The sequence below is a fragment of the Cyprinus carpio genome, chromosome B5 (genome assembly GCF_018340385.1).
Source record: "Cyprinus carpio isolate SPL01 chromosome B5, ASM1834038v1, whole genome shotgun sequence".
Lineage (NCBI taxonomy): Eukaryota > Metazoa > Chordata > Actinopteri > Cypriniformes > Cyprinidae > Cyprinus > Cyprinus carpio.
The window spans coordinates 15,389,893-15,410,527 of record NC_056601.1 but is presented as its reverse complement, the minus strand read 5'-3'; the positions used below and the strand labels follow the sequence as shown (position 1 = coordinate 15,410,527).

General features: G+C 36.0%; 1 protein-coding gene across 4 annotated transcripts in view; it reads right to left on the bottom strand.

The window, feature by feature from the left end:
* smarca2 (SWI/SNF related, matrix associated, actin dependent regulator of chromatin, subfamily a, member 2) overlaps window positions 1-20,635 on the bottom strand; it is a 47,436-nt gene that overhangs the window by 17,980 nt on the left and 8,821 nt on the right. For 3 of the 4 annotated variants that reach the window (XM_042724598.1, XM_042724599.1, XM_042724597.1), the window contains exons 7-28: window positions 20,486-20,612; window positions 19,247-19,420; window positions 14,053-14,226; window positions 13,499-13,669; window positions 13,263-13,313; window positions 12,987-13,117; window positions 12,003-12,060; window positions 11,654-11,754; window positions 9,332-9,479; window positions 8,791-8,954; window positions 8,100-8,166; window positions 7,884-7,994; window positions 7,029-7,271; window positions 6,811-6,924; window positions 6,453-6,560; window positions 6,267-6,353; window positions 5,144-5,190; window positions 4,796-4,962; window positions 4,462-4,625; window positions 3,489-3,716; window positions 812-889; window positions 399-617 (exon numbers count right to left, since the gene is read on the bottom strand). In XM_042724598.1, the coding sequence (XP_042580532.1) occupies window positions 399-617; window positions 812-889; window positions 3,489-3,716; window positions 4,462-4,625; window positions 4,796-4,962; window positions 5,144-5,190; window positions 6,267-6,353; window positions 6,453-6,560; window positions 6,811-6,924; window positions 7,029-7,271; window positions 7,884-7,994; window positions 8,100-8,166; window positions 8,791-8,954; window positions 9,332-9,479; window positions 11,654-11,754; window positions 12,003-12,060; window positions 12,987-13,117; window positions 13,263-13,313; window positions 13,499-13,669; window positions 14,053-14,226; window positions 19,247-19,420; window positions 20,486-20,612 (2,932 nt within the window). Of the gene's footprint in view, window positions 1-398; window positions 618-811; window positions 890-3,488; window positions 3,717-4,461; window positions 4,626-4,795; window positions 4,963-5,143; window positions 5,191-6,266; window positions 6,354-6,452; window positions 6,561-6,810; window positions 6,925-7,028; window positions 7,272-7,883; window positions 7,995-8,098; window positions 8,167-8,790; window positions 8,955-9,331; window positions 9,480-11,653; window positions 11,755-12,002; window positions 12,061-12,986; window positions 13,118-13,262; window positions 13,314-13,498; window positions 13,670-14,052; window positions 14,227-19,246; window positions 19,421-20,485; window positions 20,613-20,635 lie in introns of all 4 variants that reach the window. The other variant, XM_042724595.1, reaches the window with a different exon arrangement.

The following is a 20,635-nucleotide window of genomic DNA, read 5'->3' as shown; positions in this document are numbered from 1 at the left end:
TGTGGTTACATTAGAAGAAGAACTTAAGCAAAAATTAGACGAAACTAAAACTGAAATAAAAGCTAAATATAAAAATAAATTTTAAAACAAAGCCAAATCAAAATATTAATGAACACTATTATTTTATATAAATAATACGAAAGCAACACTAATCAGCACTGAACCTTGAGTGAAGTAACTTGACAACTTGAACATGGCAAATTGGAAACACTCAAAATGAGGAGTCATCACTGCACCTTCATGCAGCTTAAAAAGAGACCATTAGAAAGAGTGAAAGACTACCTGTTGCTACGGTAACAAGAGCTCTCAACATATGGATGGGATTATGTTTATGCCATGTGTCATTCTACATGTTTATCATGGACTATAATGAACTAGATATAACACAAGCAGCATACCCTCAGCCACTGCTTTTCCGTCAACGCATCGCTGTAGTCGACATCTCTGCGGTGACGGGAACCACGGCCGAATATTTTTTCCTCCTCCTCCTCGCAGGTAAGCCGCTCCACCTCAGCATCATCCTTCAGGATCCATGATGGCAACTCATCCTCTTCCATTAACCGAGGTTTACGCTTAGGGTTGCGCGCATCCTCTCGACGGCGATCTAAATCCATGCGCTGAAAGTACCATTAATGTATTACTCAAGTTTGAAAGTAACTGGTACATTTCCTGTTCTACTTCTAAATGGATTCAAAATGCACAAACTCACAAAAACACGTGGCTTTCTTTTCAAAGAGATGACAATCACTGTGAGTCACCATGCATGGGACTATCTGTAAAAGTAGCAAATTTTGTGCAATTTCAGTCTTACCATGAAAAGCTCAAATTCATCCTCATTACGAGCAATCATTTGATTGAGAGTTTCATCATCTGGAACTTCATCTTCCTCCTGGTATCACACACACATATGACAACAAATATAATTAGGACACATTTATTTTGCGGGTAACTAGCATTTTCATACCTGGCAGAGTGGATCTCACATGGGTGCCTGAGAAGTTGTAATATCACCAGAACAGGTGCTACCAGGCACTGAAGAAATGCTTTGTATTCGACCCGTAAGTAATTCAGCTCAACTTAACTGCACTCTGGCTAGACTACCAAAATTGCATGCCTTTCCTTCAGCCTTTGTCACAGTCAAAATCAATAGAAAAACAGACTTCAGCCTCTGCTGAATGGCATTCTCTTATGGGTCAAAGCATAAAAAATGATGTCTGTGATAAACTGTAATTTGTTGAATAAATGGCAGTGACATTATAATGGAACAGGCAATAAATGATGAATAAGCCATAGAAAGAAAAAAAAAATTCATCTACAAATTGCAATTTTATTCTTTGCAGTTGTGTGCCAATATTTCATTCTGACATTAACAATGTTGAAATTTTTGAAGCAGCTGTAAAGGGATTTTTTTTTGTGGTTGTAATGGGTAGATTTGTAGTAACCTGCTATTGTGTGATGCTCACAATAACTTTGTTGGCCATTTAAAGTTTTCTGAAAAGTTGAAATAGAGGCAGTTAGCTCACACAAGAAAACACCCTGCTCAAAAGAGATATACGAATAAACATTAGTCCCTTTTCACATTTCTGGGTTTAAATAAACTGGGTACACTTCCATAAAGGTATAAAAGAGACCACAGCAAATGTAATTTTCACTTTACCATTTGCACCAAGGTTGAAAGAAAAATATATAAATATAAAATATATATAATAATATATATAGTCAAGTCCATATATATTTGGACACAGGAACAATTTTTTTTTTTTTAGTTGCTGACCAAAACATATTCAAGTTAAATTTATTTACCGTAATGCATGTATATGAACTTAAAGTGCACACTCTGAGCTTTAATTTGAGGGTATTCTCATCAGAATCTGAGGAAAGGTTAAGGAATTACAGCACCTTAATATGTACCTTCCCCTTTTTTCAAGGGACCATAAGTAATTGGTAAATTGACTCAAAAGCTGTTTCATGGACAGACGTGGGCTATTCTTTCGTTATTTCTAAATCAAGCAGGTAAAAGGTATGGAGTTGATTCTAAGTGTGCCATTTGCATTTGGAAGCTGTTGTTGTGAACCCACATCATGTGGTCAAATGAGCTCTCCATGCAAGTGGAACAGACCATTGTTAGGCTTCAAAAACAAAACAAATCCATTAGAGAGATAGAATATTAGGAGTGGTCAAATCAACAGTTTGGTACATTCTGAGAAAAAAAAAAGAATGCACTGGTGAGCTCAGCGACGTTAAAAAACAACAGTGATGGATGATCAGAGAATCCTCTCCATAGTAAAGAAAAACCCTTTCACAACATCCGGCCAAGAGAAGAACACTCTTCAAGAGGTAGGTGTGTCACTGTGAAAGTCTACAATCAAGAGAAGACTTCACAAGAGCAAATACAGAAGGTTCACCACAAGGTGCAAACAAGGCCAGATCAAAACTTTGCCATAAACATCTAAAATAGAAGTAATTCCTAAGCATATTATGTTATATTTTTTGTTCAATCCCTTGAATTAAGCTTAAAGTCTGCACTACAATTTCATCTTGATTATTTTATTTTGAATTCTGTTCTGGTGGCATACAGAGCCAAAATTATGAAAATGGTGTCAGTGTCCAAATATATATGGACCTACCTAATTGTATATTTATGTATTATTATTATTATTATTATTATTATTATTATTATATGATTATTATTTTTATATATGTACATACACACAAACACAAACAAAGACAGAGATAGTTAACATATAAAAAAAATATTATAAAAATTTTTTTTTTGTAATATTACCGAAAATTCTGTCAGCTTTACTCTCCCTCGTGTCGCGCTTAACCTGCATGATTTTCTTTCTTCAGTGGAACATAAAAGATTTTTTTTTTTAAACATTCAAACAACTGTTCCACATAAGAAAGAAATTCCTACAAGTTTGGAAAGATATGAGGGAATGATGAAAAAATTTTCATATTTGGGTGAACTATCCCTTTAATGCTTAAAACATTTTTAAAGATCAGACAGCTACTGTAATGCTGAGGCAAACAGCAATCCAATCTCTGAAAGCACCTCCATGAAAGAAAAGTCTCTGCTAAGATGAAATACATCTGGTTGTTCTAACCACATACATAAACTTTACTCCTCACCAAACAGGTGTCAGAATACAGACATTTGAGAGCTCCAGAATCCACACACGAATGAGCAAACATGAATGAGACACATAGACGGAGAATCTGTGAAACTCTTATTGCTATGTGTGGCAATGAGAGCTTTCAACAGATAGATTCACTGACTCATCTCAGAAATTAACTCTACTATATTTGCATATTTATATATTTGCGGCAATAGTAGATTGGATTTACATCCATTTTGTGAAGACACAATTGTTTTTGGCCCTACTTTCCAATAATTTTTACCTCAGTGCATCACTATATACAATTAGCCAGTCTAATTTCCTCAGAGTGAAACTTTACGGCCATCTGTGCATGTTAAAGTGACTCACCTCATTCTGTTCCTCGTGCTCCAGAATAGCCTGCAGGAAGGCTCTGCGCTCATGGCTGGAGGACTTCTGATCAAACATGCCAGCCTGAATGACTTTCTGATCAACGTTCAGTTTATACTTGGCCGCTGCTAGAATCTTCTCCTCCACACTATTAACAGTGCACAGACGTAGTACGCGTACTTCATTCTGCTGCCCGATACGATGGGCTCGGTCCTGTGCCTGCAAGTCCTGGTGATTCAAATCACAGTTGTGTGTGATTAACAAGTGGTTACATAAATTACAATCAAAGTGAGAGAATGCTATTAAGAAGGGGCATAGTGCACTCTTTCTGACTTGTTCTTTAGAGAAGAAAAAATAAACATTTCAAATTGGCTCAAGATCACTATTCTGTGGAGGCAGATGGAGGGATTAATTTAGCTTTTTCGGGTGAAAATGTGTGCGGAAAAGGCTGCTACATAAAATACTATTCATCCAGCAAACACCGCACATAGATAAATAAATAAATTTACTAAATAAAGCAAAAAATGAAAAGATTTCAAACATTAATTCAAAATGTATACTTCCAAGTTGGCTGGCAGCTGTTTTATATTTAATATATTTCAAAATCTAATTTAGGCCTGTAATGGCAAATATGTGATGGCAAAGTATTTTGTTTCAGAATTCTTTGATAAATATAAGATTGATTTCCAACATAATTTTATTTTTTTATCAATCATAATCACGACAAAAAGTCACAAATTTGTGATTTATAGTTGCAATTTCATTAAGGTTGCAATTGTTGTAATAAATACAGACAAAATGATCTTTTTATTTCTTTTATTTCAACTTCCACTACTACCTCAGCCAAGGTGTTTCACATATACTACAAGATGTTTCTGAAGTCTGATCTAGAAATGACAAATCACTGCAGAGCTGTAAACTTCCGATGCAACTGTCTCATTTCTCTCTAATCTCAGCAGTGATTCACACAAACCTGGTGGGGGTTCCAGTCGCTGTCAAAGATCACAACTGTGTCTGCAGCTTGCAAGTTGAGGCCCAGACCTCCTGCCCTGGTGCTCAGCAGGAAGATGAAATACTGTGAGCCTTCATCATTGAATTTCTTTAAAAGCATTGCACGATCCTCAGACTTCGTTGTTCCTGGGGGACACATCCAGCAGCAAACACACGTTAATGAAAGAGAAAGGGCAGCCTATTTGTGTGATCACACTCATTAAAAGAGAAAGTGGTGGACCACAAATTGGAACTCCTAAGAACTGAGTTCCCAAAGGACAGGAAAACATTAAGGAACGAATGCACTGATTACTGACCATCCAGACGCAGATAGAGGAAGTTACGGTAGGCAAAATAATCCTCCATGATGGTCATGAGGGAGGTCATCTGACAGAACAGAAGCACTCTGTGATTGGTGGACTTCAGCTTGGGCAGGATGCGGTCCAGTAATTCAAACTTGCCAGAGGCACGGTACAGATCAGGGCTAGGTGGACAAGAAAAAAGCATGTCTATAATGTCAATCTCTTCATCATGGTCCATCTCCACTTGTCTGAGTCATGTAGCGCAGGAGGCCTGCGGTGTGTTTAATGATCCACATTTGACATGAATGAACACATCATGGTGAGTCTTAAGGTTAAGTAACGGTCTACTTGATCCGTACTCACCCATTGATAATGCCATTTGGAAATCCCAAGTGCTCAGCAAAGGACTCCTAAATAGGTGCAACATAGACACTTTCAGATATCTCATGGCATTGCTGAATGCTTCATTTTGATTGTTGACAGATGTTTTAAGATCTAACACCACAGTTATAAAGTAGTTCTAGGTGATCTTAAAGAAGATATTTTATATCCATACAATGAAAGTCAGTGGGGTGCAATGTTTTTGGACCTCATTGACTTTCATGGTATGAATGGTCTTCATTATGTCTTCTTTTGTGTTCTCCGGAAGAAAGAAAGTAATACAAAAGCAGAACTTTCCTTTTTGGGTGAACCTTTAAGGCTACATCCACACTGATCTGCATATATTTTTGATTTAAAACACTCTCTGTCCACATTAGTGTCTCTAAGCTTTTTCCAAAAGTTGCTCATCCACAATTTCTTAAATCCCCTCGCTGTGCATGTGTAAAACATAATTAAAGCTCACTGAGATGACACAAAAAAGAACAGAAATAATAAAATTCTCAAGCTATTCTTCTGGGACTCTTCTTCTTCTGACTATATTAGCAAACTATCCCACCACTCACTGATGCGTCCAGGTCGCACTCAAAATCGTCATCAATGTGAGTAAATATTCTGAGATTTTTAATGTGAAGATTGTATAAATAAACATTTATCATTTAGCAACAGCATGAAAAAGAAAAGCAGGCTAAACAATGTCGGTACAACCTTAAACAGGGGTGTCCAAACCTGTTCCTGGAGGGCCACTGTCCTCCAGAGTTAAGCTCTAAAACTAATTAAACACTCCTGAATCAACTCTATAGGACGCTGGCACTCCAGGAGCAGGATTGGACTCCCCTGACATTCAATAAGGGTAAAATATACATCACATGACCGAAAACCTCAATTTTCAGAGTTCAGACTATAATGTGAGAACAAATTTAAAGTTCAGTTTTTGCTTGACTAAAATTCTGTCCCAGTGTGGATAAAGTCAAAACGTAAAGGAAAAGATGCATTTTCAAATGTATCCGGATTAATGTGGATGTAGTGTCAAAGATTTTAACTCACTGAAAATAAAAAGTGTTTTGTGCTGACGTACACTCCAGTGTACTAAAAAAAAAGGTGATACCTCTATGTGCTGAAACATGTAGGGATGATTACAGATCTTCTTCAGCTGCATTATAGTGTTCATTAAGGTCTTGGCTCCTCCTTTACCCTGTGGACGAAACACATCAAGGTAAAAACCTCTGAAGATCTGCTCAATCTGCACAGCAGCAAAACAGTGAGTTACTTAGCATATAGCCTCTCTCTCTACCTTCTTGTCTTTCTCTGATCCATCAGTGAGCAGGATGCCTTTGCCCTGCATGTGCCTGTACAGAACCTTCTGGATGGCTGACATGTCACATTTGATGACATACTCCACCTGTGACAAATGAAGAGCCAATGCATCAACATCGCCTAAATTGCATGGCATACAGACTTCATTCAAACTTTATTTTGAAGATGCTTTTCAAAAATAAATAATAATGACTGGATTTGTTTTCCATTCATATATTAAACCATTTAGTTGCTTTGACAAGGCACTATATGTTCATTTCAGTACATCCAATGCATATCTAGTTTTTTTTTTACTATCATGAACAATGTATAAAAAAAAAAAAGTGGCTACTTACCTTCTCAGGCAACTGAGACTCCACCTCTTTCTTTAGTCTGCGCAGAAGGAAGGGACGTAACACCTTATGCAAACGACGAATGATAAGGATGGTCTCCTCTTCATTTAGATCCACCTAACAAACACCAATGCAGTCCGTAACAGAGAGAAACCTGATTAAACCACAGTGTAACATATAAAACAGCCACTTAAATCTACAAGGGTGAAATATTAGTCTACCCTCTCTCCTGTCATTGCAAAAGGAGCATTGAACCACTGCTCAAAGGTGCTGCAGCTTTTGAAGATGGTGGGCAACAGGAAGTTGAGCAGGGCCCAGAGCTCAGGTAATTTGTTCTGCAGAGGTGTTCCAGTAAGTAACAGCCTCCTGGGAGCAACGTAGTGAGTGTTCAACACCTGTGTGAGCTTGCAGTGATGGTTCTTCATGCGGTGGCCCTCGTCCACTATCATATACTTCCAGCGAATCTTGGAATTGGAAAAGATTCAACAATTAGAGCATAAAGGCACTGATTTTTGTACAAACGGGCAAAGCAACTGTAAGGTCATGCGCATGAACATGCATGAACATAGAAAGTACACTAACGTTCAGTTTGGATCATTATTTTTTTATTATTATTTGTATTTTTTTTTTTTTTAAGAAAAAAAGAAATTAATACTTTTACATGAAAGCATTTAATATATAAATGCTGCTCTTTTTAACTTCCTAGTTAGCAAAGGATCCTGAAAAAGGTTATCACTGTTTCCACTAAAATATAAAGCAGAAAATAAGAAGAAATGTTTCCTGAGCACCAAATCAGCATATTAGAATGTTTTCTGAAGAATCAGGTGACACTGAAGACTGGAGTTAAGGGTACAAGTTACATTTTAAAATTTATTAAAATAGAAAACAGAAACAATATTTATGTTTTGCTTTATTTTTGATAAAATAAATGCAGCCTTGTTGAGCATAAAATACTTTTTTCAACAACATTAAAAAGTCTTACCGACCTCAAACTTTAGTTTATGTATAGAATGCACTGTAAGTCACTGTGGATAAAAGTGTCTGCAAATGCAGAAATGTAAATATGTGACCTTTACCTTGGCGAGAATTTGCTTGTCTTTGATGATGTACTCGTAGGTGGTTATAAGGACATTAAACTTCCCACTGCGGAGGTGAGGCACCAAAGACCTTCGCATTGATGGTGTGCCTAGACAAATTAAAACAGAACCGTTATTACCTTCATGCTATATTACATCATAAAATTATATCGTCCACAGAAACAAAACACAGTGATAATAAAAATCAATGGCTACCTTGTACGCAATTTTCACAATACTCGGTGCCCACTTGTCCAGCTCATAAACCCAATTGGACAAAGTCCTGTAAAAAAGAGGAACAAAAATCAATATTGTCATTTTTATACCAGAAGCCACTGATATGGAATAAATGCTTCACCTGTAAATGAAGTCACATCTCTAAATGATATGTGATGGTGTTAGTTAATGATGGATGTGAGGTGAGGCGGTTTGAGGACATTTCTGGCCCTTGCACAAATCAATCACATTAACTTAATCTAAAACAGTGCTGCTAGCCATTTTCACTATGTCCCATTGAGGCTTTTACAGACAGGAAGTCTCTGTGACATTAGTGGGGAAGGATATCCTAGAGCAGCCTAAATGTACATTCATGAGAATATAAAACACCCCCAACTACACAAATAATGTTACAAGATGCTCTGCCATCAGAGAATCAATTTAATTCAATCTCCAACCAACCAATCATGCATGATCAATATGACAACGGTTCAGTGGCCTGTAGCGCTGCCATATGTTGCCTAAAACGCAACATCACGAATCACTATCATTTTCAGTCATTAGAGGTCAACTGAACTATGTGTAACAGTGTTTAGCTACTTAATGAAGCCATTACATTGAAAATCCTCTCAGGTAGCTCACCTCATTACACCTCTTATCACGTTATTCACAGCTTGTTTGCTGGACTTACGAGAGCGGTACAATGATGAGGTACGGACCGTTGAGCCTCTTGTTTTCCATCAGATAAGTGATAAGTGCGATAGTCTGAATGGTCTTCCCCAGTCCCATCTCATCAGCCAGAATACCGTTCAGGTTGTTGTTGTACAGAGACACCATCCATTCCAGACCCTGGATCTGAATCTTCACTCTTCAAAGCATGAATCCAAGTGCTCACTTAGTTCTTTCAAAAGGATAAACAGTCTCTCTGAAGTTTTTCTTTAAAACACTCCAGCAATCAGTTTGAGAAGAAAAGAAATTTAGAAGAAAAGGGGGCTTGTTCTTCCTTTAGAAATCCATTACTGCACAAAGGGAACAACAGATTCAATACAAACCACTCAATTTTTTATATTTCCTCTCTGTGTGATTTCTTTCCAGCAGCCTCTTCCATTTCTAGAGTATAATCCCTTGAAATATCATTTAAACCTACACAGCTCTCTTCAGAGTAGATGGATTCTGAGTGTAATGTATCTGTGGAGGGGCCTGTTTAGAGTTTGGTTTAACTGTTCCTTTACCTGGTACTGTTTGAGGGTCCCATTGATCAGTAGCGTGGACTGTTTCTCCACCCTCTCTATGACCGCGTGGGCCACTCCATAGTAAGACTGGGAGCTGGTCTGTCCTGCCTGAACACTGTACTCATCATCCACATCCTGCTTAGCAGACCTGCAACACAGGGTCCAACATTAAAAGGGATAGTTTACTCAAAAAATGAAAAATCTGTCTGTCGTCATTTAGCCTACCCTTCCTCGTGTTGTTCCAAGCCCAAAAGACTTTCATTCATCTTCGTAACACAAATGAAGATATTTAAATATTCTTTCAGCACTTTTCTCTATGCATTAAAAGTTCAAGCAAATCCATTCATCATATATAGCAATTGTGTCTCTTCAGAAGACTTGGATTAGACCGCTTAAATTATAAGGATTTCTTTTACATAAATGTTTGAAGCATACAAAAGTTTGTGTTTGCGTTCTGAAGAGTGACATGAGAGTGAGTAATAATGACAATAATAATTTCTGGGTGTACTATCCCTGTAACATACTGTATTACCATAAACATTTCATCCCTGTCAGGTAACTCCATTTTACACAATATTTATGAAAAATATCGGTCACACTTTAGTTTGGGGATCAATTCTCACTGTTAACTATTAACCACCACTATTGCCTCACTAAACTCCTAATTAGCTGCTTATTAATAGTTAGTAAGGTAGTTGTTAAGTTTAAGTATGTGGTAGAATTAAGGGATCTAAAATATGGTCTTGCAAAATAAAGTGTTAATATGCGCTTTATAAGTATTAATAAACAGCCAAATAAGCTATTAATATGCATGATAATAGGCAACTTGTTAATATGAGAATTGTTTCCTAAACTAAAGTGTCTCCAAAATATTTTTTTTGTGATACTTGCAACAAGCAAGGTAAAACTGCACCTTTCCCTTCATTATTTCCTGTAAATTCACTGGTCAGCATGGCGCTATCAATGCAAAGGCCATGGGTCCAATTTCCAGAGAAAATGTATAAAATGCAATGTAACACTGGATATTGTAAATGACTGAATTCTTTACAGCAAGAATTCAACAAGGTGCTGGAAACAATCCATAGAGATTATAGTCAATGTTGTGACAAGATCTACAACTCCCCTTATGGGGCTCTCCTTTATTGGAAACTGGCAGACACGTTCATTTAACCAGTTTGAAATGACATGCCTTGTGTCTTCACAAAAGGTTCTACAGAAAACACTATGCAATCAGAGGATGTGCTGACTGACAGCCATACGCAAGTAGGCTGTGCTATTCAAATGATGCTCAGTTTCTATTAAGACATTTCCACCAGCCCGATCCACTGACACAAGGCAAAACAGATCTACAGATTTATGTTGTGAAACCTGATGTGCTCTTCTGTTGCTATAGCCCATCTAGTTCAAGGCAGAAAGTGCTGTGCAGGAGAGAATGTCTGAATGCACAGCACGTAACAAGCTGTTATTTCCGTTACTTCATCTTCCTGTCAGCTTGAACCAGACTGCCCACTCTCCTCCAACTTCACTTATTGACAAGGACTTTTCACCCACAGAACTGTCCGCTCATGGGGTGCTTTTTAGTTTTCACACCACCCTCTGGAAACTCAAGAGACTGTTGTGTGTGAAAATCCCAGGAGATCTGCAGTTCCCGAGACAATGTAACCCAATCTGGCACCTACAATCACTTCACGGTCTAAGTAACATTTCTTGGCTATTCTGAGGTTTGAACCTCTTAAACAGTCGCCATTAAAATTGACTGATCAGACGTTTGTATTAAGAAGCAGTGTGAATGTAAAGCTAATGAAGTGCTCGCTGAGTGTATTTAGAGGAAAACTTAAGCTAACTGCAATTTGAGATTAATTGTGTTAACTACAAAACGTCTACAGGTTAATTGAGATTATTTTAATCTTTAATCTTTTTAATTTTAGTCCTTAGTTTTAGTTAACCACGTTTTGAATCATCTCATATCATGGCCATCTTAAGTACCTGTTGAGTGTAACTGTTAAAAAAGTAAAAGAGAAAAAGTGATATACTGAATTTCCATTTTTTGCTCAATTTTTCAGTTGATAATATAATTTGCAATGAAAAAAAATAAATCTAAAAACTGGAAAAGGGCAAAATAGAAGCATTTTCTCAACTGGACTTTTAAACCCCACTATATTGTTCAACAAAGGGTGAACTCCATCTGAGGCAGATGCTGTCAGAAGTAAAAATAAAAGAAAAACATAACAGCTATCGACACCCGAATCTTGCCGTCCTACTTTTTTTGCACTCCAGCTCAACGAGGCATTTTTTGCTTTGAAGTGAGAACAAGCAACATACTCTATGATGTGCTTGGCTGCCGTTTCAGATACTTCATCACTGTTGGGATCGATGACTTTCTTTTCTTCCGATTCAGCTCTGGAGGCCACCTCTTCATCATCCTAAAAGGGAGTATTAGTGCATTACACACATTTAACACACAGTGCTTGCTTGACTTACACAATATAACAGCATAAGTAAAAAAAGAAAGGAACTACTAAGGCAGATGCTAAAAGGTTTATGGGAGAAGCTTTATGGATGCAGAGAAAAGGATAGTAGTGTGTGTGATTTAGTGTACTACTTATGTATGACTCACTCAACATCCAAGGAGCTGTCGATGCTTAATGAGCAGAAATAAGAGGACACTCACCTCCTCTTCAAATTCCGAGCCACTCTCTTCACTGTCTGACCGTGGAGCAACTTCATAGCTGTTTTAAAGGGCATAATGCACTAGTAAACACTCAAAGCCTTAGAATGGTTTATTGACAACACAAGCTCAGAAAAGGTGCTTGTTATCAAAGCTTTCCCACACCCCCACAGTTAAATTAAAAATATGCTAGATAGGAGGCTTGCACAAAGCTGCTGTCTCTGTTGGATAGGTCACTTTCATCTAATGATGCACTGATGAATATTCTTGGCCAAACCCAAAACATCTAGACACATGAAAATGCTAATTATAAATGAGCCTTTTACACACTATTCTATATTACATTTTTTAGTATTACATAAATGATTACACAAACCAAAATTCTGATCAGTTCAATACTGAATTTTATTACCCAGCTTTCTGGAATTCTTGACTTGCATTGGTTAAATGAAATGGAAGTAGCGACAAATCTTTTCATCTGTATTGTGATGTACATCCGAGTGTAACAGATTATTGAAAAAGAAAAACGTAGGGGGAACTGGTTCTATCCATCAAGTGGATTTTGAGACCTTTACGAGGTCATAGTCACAGGTGAATTGTTTACAATAAGATCTATAACATGATTTATTTCATGCAGACTTTAATATTATTAATACATTTACAACTAATGTTATTGCAGTGAACTACAGTGTTTATCTTGTTAGGTCAAAAGTTTTTTTACTTTGTAAGGCAATATTTTTCTTAGCGGAAGCTTTAAGATGATACACATGTACAGTAATATTAATTTACATTATATTTAATGTCCCTGTATTTAATTATTTGTTCTTGTTCCTTTCAGTGCGCAACATTTCAGTGCATCCCTTTCATCATTTCCTTCACCACTCACTTCTGCAAACTTCACAGCTCAATACAAGTGACGGGTCATATTTTTATGGAAATGTTTTCAATTACCGGACACACAGAGGATGCAATGTAAGGACAGCTTACCCAGGGTTCATCTCGAGCCAGGCCTCTAACTGACTGGACTTGGGGGCATCTGTCCCCTGCAGCACTTTCCCCGTCTCAGTCTGAATGACTTTGACTGGCAGCTCACTCATCTGGCTGGTCTCATCTATGAGCTGCACGAATAAGTAAACATAAAAGCAGGTTTTCTGTGACAAGCTGTGTTAGATTAGGTTTGACTAGAGTGAGTTTACTGGAGGGACATACAGCAGTCGGTTATTCACGTCTACTCTGCTTTCATGCTCGCAGTGATTTATTTACCTCTCCATCAGGCCCGATGGCTCCCATTCCTTCAGCATCGCCAGCTTCCTTCTGAAGGTTAAACATGAAAGAAATAAACAAGCATGGAGAGTTTGATGATCGTAGAAATGTCCTAAAGCTACTGACTGGAGTCGAGTGGGATAAACTGTAAGGAACTGAACCAAATCAAACATGTCTAAAATAACAACATCAAACTTCATCATAAGTGATTTGACGGTTTCTTTGTGGCCTCACACCTTTTTCTTCTTTCTCTTCCTCTTCTTCTCCTTGGCAGCTTGAGCAGCCTTGTGTTCATAGACAAGCTCAGTCAGGTTGGCCACGTATTCATCTGTCTGTTGAAGAAGGTAGGCCAGACGCTTGTCCTTCTTCTGATCAATTAGCTTCCTGTAACCTTCTTCATCCTCAGCCTAGTGAAACAGATGGAGAGCCTGTGAGAACCTTTAAGGAAAGCCTCTTCCCTATTAGCCATTTAAAGAATTTCTCCTTATATATATATTTTCTATATATAATTTAAATATATTTTATATTACATTATACAAACATTTTTTATATATAAAAACCCGTTTTCTTTTTTTCTTTTTTTTTTAAAGAATTAATTAATGTTAAGAATTAATTAATTGATTTAAGAATTAATGATCAACTCAACAGAAGGAAAATCACTAATTGGGCAATTTATTCAAGAACTAGACTGTATGATGTGCTGTATGCTCATTTTGGAATGAAGTCAGCAAGACGATGTAAAAAAATATTATAAAGTACTGTATATGATGCTGGAAACAGTGCTTCATACCATCAGTCTCCTCATCCTCTCTTTCTCGATTCTTTCTGTCTCTTTCTTTTGCTCTCTCTCTGTGTTGGTGTGCCATGTTGCAATGGCTTTAGACAGCTTTTGGATTTTTCCAGAGATGGATCTGTGATATTCCTTGAAATCTTTTGCATGCTGCAGAATGCTGTTGAGATACTCCTACAACAAGAAGAGAAAAACACAGTGTGTTTGGCGTTGGCAAGATGTTTGGATTTTTTCAAACAAAGTGCATATGCTTAACAAGGCTGTATTCATTTTATCAATCCTAATATTGTAAAACACTGTTATAATTTAAGAGTTCAAAAGAACAGCATTTTTTTTAACCCTCATGTGCTGTTCAAAACCCTATAACACTTGTGGTGTTCCCGGTCAAAAATGACCGGCCTATAAAAAATAGCTTATAAATCACTCATTATACCATATTTTCACCCAATCTTGGATTCATTCTTTTTGTCAACTTGTTCTCTTTAAATTAGGACTGGTTTTATATTTTGATTTGCATCTGAATAATCATAGGCCTCATTTATTTGAGAGTAGGCATTTCATTTTTTGAGTAATTTTTTTTTTAAATTTTGGAATAATTTTGGAAATATTAAATAAAATCTGAAGAAAATTGGTATTGTTGATCATACTAGTCTACTCTAATGTTTCAACAGGAATTTTGTTTTGAAACTTTTGTTTTGTAAAAAAATATGGCACATAGTCACACTTGTGGTGTTCCTGGTCAAAAATGACCGGCCTATAAAAAATTGCTTATAAATCACTCATTATACCATATTTTCACCCAATCTTGGATTCAATCTTTTTGTCAACTTATTCTCTTTCAATTAGGACTGGTTTTATATTTCTGTTTGCATCTGATTAATCGTGGGCCTCATTTAACTGAGAGTAGGCATCTCATTTTTTGAGTAAAAAACAAATAATTTGTGAGTAAATTTTGGAAATATGAAAAAAAAAATTATAAAATTATGTGGCTACTGTTGATCACACTAGTCTACTCTAATGTTTCACAAGGCATTTTGTTTTGAAACTTTTGTTTTGTAAAAAATATGGCACATAGTCACACTTGTGGTGTTCCCGGTCAAAAATGACCGGCCTATAAAAAATAGCTTATAAATCACTCATTATACCATATTTTCACCCAATCTTGGATTCAATCTTTTTGTCAACTTGTTCTCTTTCAATTAGGACTGGTTTTATATTTCTGTTTGCATCTGATTAATCGTGGGCCTCATTTATCTGAGAGTAGGCATCTCATTTTTTGAGTAAAAAACAAATAATTTGTGAGTAAATTTGGAAATATGAAAAAAAAATTATGAAAAAAAATGGCTACTGTTGATCACACTAGTCTACTCTAATGTTTCAACAGGAATTTTGTTTTGAACTTTTTTGTTTTTTAAAAAATATGGCACATAGTCACACTTGTGGTGTTCCCGGTCAAAAATGACCGGCCTATAAAAAATAGCTTATGAATCACTCATTATACCATATTTTCACCCAATCTTGGATTCAATCTTTTTGTCAACTTCTTCTCTTTCAATTAGGACTGTTTTTATATTTCTGTTTGCATTTGATTAATCGTGGGCCTCATTTATCTGAGAGTAGGCATCTCATTTTTTGATTAGGACTGGTTTTATATTTCTGTTTGCATCTGATTAATCGTGGGCCTCATTTATTTGAGAGTATGGCTACTGTTGATCACACTAGTCTACTCTAATGTTTCAACAGGAATTTTGTTTTGAAACTTTTGTTTTGTAAAAAAATATGGCACATAGTCACACTTGTGGTGTTCACGGTCAAAAATGACCGGCCTATAAAAAATAGCTTATGAATCACTCATTATACCATATTTTCACCCAATCTTGGATTCAATCTTTTTGTCAACTTATTCTCTTTCAATTAGGACTGGTTTTATATTTCTGTTTGCATCTGATTAATCGTGGGCCTCATTTATCTGAGAGTAGGCATCTCATTTTTTTGCATCTGATTATTATTTGTGATTATTTTTGTGAGTGTGGGAATATAATTATTAAAAAAATGGCTACTGTTGATCACACTAGTCTACTCTAATGTTTCACAAGGCATTTTTGTTTTGAAACTTTTGTTTTGTAAAAAATATGGCACATAGTCACACTTGTGGTGTTCCCGGTCAAAAATGACCGGCCTATAAAAAATAGCTTATAAATCACTCATTATACCATATTTTCACCCAATCTTGGATTCAATCTTTTTGTCAACTTGTTCTCTTTCAATTAGGATTGGTTTTATATTTCTGTTTGCATCTGATTAATCGTGGGCCTCATTTATCTGAGAGTAGGCATGGTCAAATATGGTCACAATGGCCGACCATTCAAAGTGAATGGGAGAGACTGAAAATAACAGAACAATTTATTTTTCAGGAGCATGTTCATTATTTTCATGTACACATGTGAGCATATGTGCTTGCAAACATCGAGCCCTTGGACCTGTGCATGTATCGATACATTTATACACACGCTACCCAGACACACACATGTTAAAACACACAAATTTTTTGAGTATTACACACATTCTTTTCCACAGAGAGAAATTTGATCCTACCCTAACATCTAATATACATTTATCCATCTGACATTACCACACACACACACACACACACACACACACACACACACACACACACACAAACTTCAAAAGAATCTTTCTTTCATGTTCTTGTTTTATCACAGCTTCCAGAAAAAATATTATGACATTTTGTTTTGGAACTGTGAGGTTCTCACACAGAACTAGACAATATTTACAAATATACATCATGCGAAAGCACAGGCATATATAAATGCCTCACAGCACCTTGCTTGTCATTCATTTGTGGCAGCACAATGGCAAAGCAGCTCTCTGCACATGATGTTATTCATCAGATTTTTGACTCAGAAAAACTAGTGAGGAGGAGGAAATGCAGGATGCATCTTGCATTTAAGATGTTTCTGAAGCGGAAGGCACCACTGAATCGGCTACGGAGCTTGAAACAACTGATGAGGAGCTGTCTTCCAGTGATGAGGGCCCAGCTGAATGACAAGCAAGGTGCTGTGAGGCATTTATATATGCCTGTGCTATCGCATGATGTATATTTGTAAATATTGTCTAGTTCTGTGTGAGAACCTCACAGTTCCAAAACAAAATGTCATAATATTTTGTCTGGAAGCTGTGATAAAACAAGAACATGAAAGAAAGATTCTTTTGAAGTGTGTGTGTGTGTGTGTGTGTGGTGTGTCAGATGGATAAATGTATATAAGATGCAGGTTAGGGTAGGATCAAATTTCTCTCTGTGGAAAAGAATGTGTGTAATACTCAAAAAAGTTTGTGTGTTTTAACATGTGTGTGTCTGGGTAGCGTGTGTATAAATGTATCGATACATGCACAGGTCCAAGGGCTCGATGTTTGCAAGCACATATGCTCACATGTGTTCATGAAAATAATGAACATGCTCCTGAAATCTAAATTGTTCTGTTATTTTCAGTCTCTCCCATTCACTTTGAATGGTCGGCCATTGTGACCATTTTTGACCATGCCTACTCTCAGATAAATGAGGCCCACGATTAATCAGATGCAAACAGAAATATAAAACCAGTCCTAATTGAAAGGGAACAAGTTGACAAAAAGATTGAATCCAAGATTGGGTTAAAATATGGTATAATGAGTGATTTATAAGCAATTTTTTATAGGCCGGTCATTTTTGACCGGGAACACCACAAGTGTGACTATGTGCCATATTTTTTACAAAACAAAAGTTTTAAAAACAAAATTCCTGGTGAAACATTAGAGTAGACTAGTGTGATCAACAGTAGCCATTTTTTTCATATTTTTTTTCATATTTCCAAATTTACTCACAAATTATTTGTTTTTTACTCAAAAAATGAGATGCCTACTCTCAGATAAATGAGGCCCACGATTAATCAGATGCAAACAGAAATATAAAAACCAGTCCTAATTGAAAGAGAACAAGTTGACAAAAAGATTGAATCCAAGATTGGGTGAAAATATGGTATAATGAGTGATTTATAAGCTATTTTTTATAGGCAGGTCATTTTTGACCGGGAACACCACAAGTGTGACTATGTGCCATATTTTTTACAAAACAAAAGTTTCAAAACAAAATTCCTGTTGAAACATTAGAGTAGACTAGTGTGATTCAACAGTAGCCATTTTTTTCATATTTTTTTTTCATATTTCCAAATTTACTCACAAATTATTTGTTTTTTACTCAAAAAATGAGATGCCTACTATCAGATAAATGAGGCCCACGATTAATCAGATGCAAACAGAAATATAAAACCAGTCCTAATTGAAAGAGAACAAGTTGACAAAAAGATTGAATCCAAGATTGGGGTGAAAATATGGTATAATGAGTGATTTATAAGCTATTTTTTATAGGCCGGTCATTTTTGACCGGGAACACCACAAGTGTAACAAGGTAACAAAACCCCCACAAAAAAGTAAGAAAATTTCCAAAAAAAAATTTGGATGTAGTTATACCCTTTGGGAACAAAGTCACTAAGTTTCAGTCCAAAGCGATAACATTAACTAGTATTTTCGGGAAAAAGAAAATCTTCTCCGGGTCAAATTGACCCGAACACCACATGAGGGTTTTAAATTTTTATTTATTTTATAAATAATTATATCACTTGTTTTTTATTTTATTCATTGCTAATCAAGGTCTCTAATTATAATACATTCCATAATTTCGAAACTCTGATGCTAAGAATAAAACTGCTACTTGAAGATTTTTGTGGGAATGCTGCCTTTGTGTGTTAAATAAAAAAACACTCTGTGTTTAGAGTTTTAACTGCAAAAACTGTTATTGTTAGACCGAAATACTTTAGCCACCTGTTTCTAACTCTAGGCACCCCCAGAAGGTCAGACAAAGTGTCAACTATTACACACTGCCAGGAGGAACATTTTTCACTTTTTCTGGTGTTTACGTTTATTGCCACACCGTGACTGTGCAGGCCAAGGAAATTTGATTCCTCATGATATGACTCCCCTAAAAACATCTTTATCAGTTAGTCAATATGTAAGCACATAAACCGTGTATATGAGCATTTTGCTGTGGGAGCTTGCCTGTTGTTTTTTTGTTAGTATATTGAGTTTATTTAGTCGACTGAATTGATTACACTTGGTACAATAATCATTGACTGATCACCTGGTGTTTCTGGCGGCGCTTCCTCTCCTGCTCAATCTTTTGCTGCTTCTCTAGTTTCTCTGTCATGCGAGCTTCTCTAAGTGTCTGTCTTTTGCTGCGCTTGTAGGCTTTGGAGTTCAGGGTCGTCTCCAGAGTTGTGTCTCGGCGCATACAGGCTACAACATCGAGCCTCAACTAAGAAAGAAAAAAAAAAGATCATAGTCATCTGTGGCAAAATGCATTAAGCTAATGAGCTTCATCAAATGATAATCATATTCTGATGCATTTCACACATTTTTGGTTTTATTTTTTTCTTCATAATTGTTGCTAATTACAGCAGAAAAAGGCTGTGAATTGTGAAGGGACTGTGTGCTACAAATACAACATGGGTGCCCTCTAATGGTGAGTTCCACTGACAGGCAAATATTAAATATTCATAGCACAACTTCAGACACCATCACCATCCACACAATGTGAATAGGACAAAGCTCAATGGAACCTGCAAATCAAAAATTTGTACATTTTAAACAGCTTGGCTTATTGTAAATGATTCTATTTATTGTAAATAATAAAAAAAAATGTAATATTTGTTTATAAATAATAAATTACTGGAAGTATGCATTTATGAAGACTGTATCAGTTATGTGCACCAGTATAAGTGAGACTTATTTGAGTACTTTATTTATATCATTATTATTATTAATGACATTTCTTTGTAATTTATTCCTGGATTAATTATATAAGTGTATCAAGAGTTTTGAAATGCTTTTATACCACTTTGAAGGAAAGTTTAAATTAAATGATATAATATCATGTAGTGTAACCATCAATAAAAAAGACATATTTATAAATAAAATAAAATAAAATAACATATTTATAGATGTGAGTATATACATCTGAATTGTTTTCCAAAAAGTTTTTAAATATATTTTTCGGGGTAAAACCTATTTATTAACACGTTTCATAAATGTAAAAAAAAAAAAAATATCACTAAGAGTTGCATCACATGATATTAATACAGTATTAATAAGCAATGGATGAGTTTAAAGAAGAGTTTAAAAAAGTTTTTTAAGAATAATTTTTGTCTTCATTATGATATCAGGACTATATATATATATATATATATATTTAAATACAGAATTACAAAATATTATTTTTTATAAATTAAAACCATCCTCATCATAGAAATTGTTGTATGAATTACTTTTTTGAATAATTTAATAGATATGACAAAAGATGAGTGCCATGTCAATAACCCACCTGCCGCTGGAAGTTGAGCAGTCTTAAGGCCTTCAGCTCCACCGTAGCTTTAGTCCGCAGATCATGTGGCAGCGATCCTGGCAGATTCTCCAGCTCCTGAATTCTGTGAGCAATCCTGGCTTGAAGACTTTGAACAGAAATGAAAAGGAC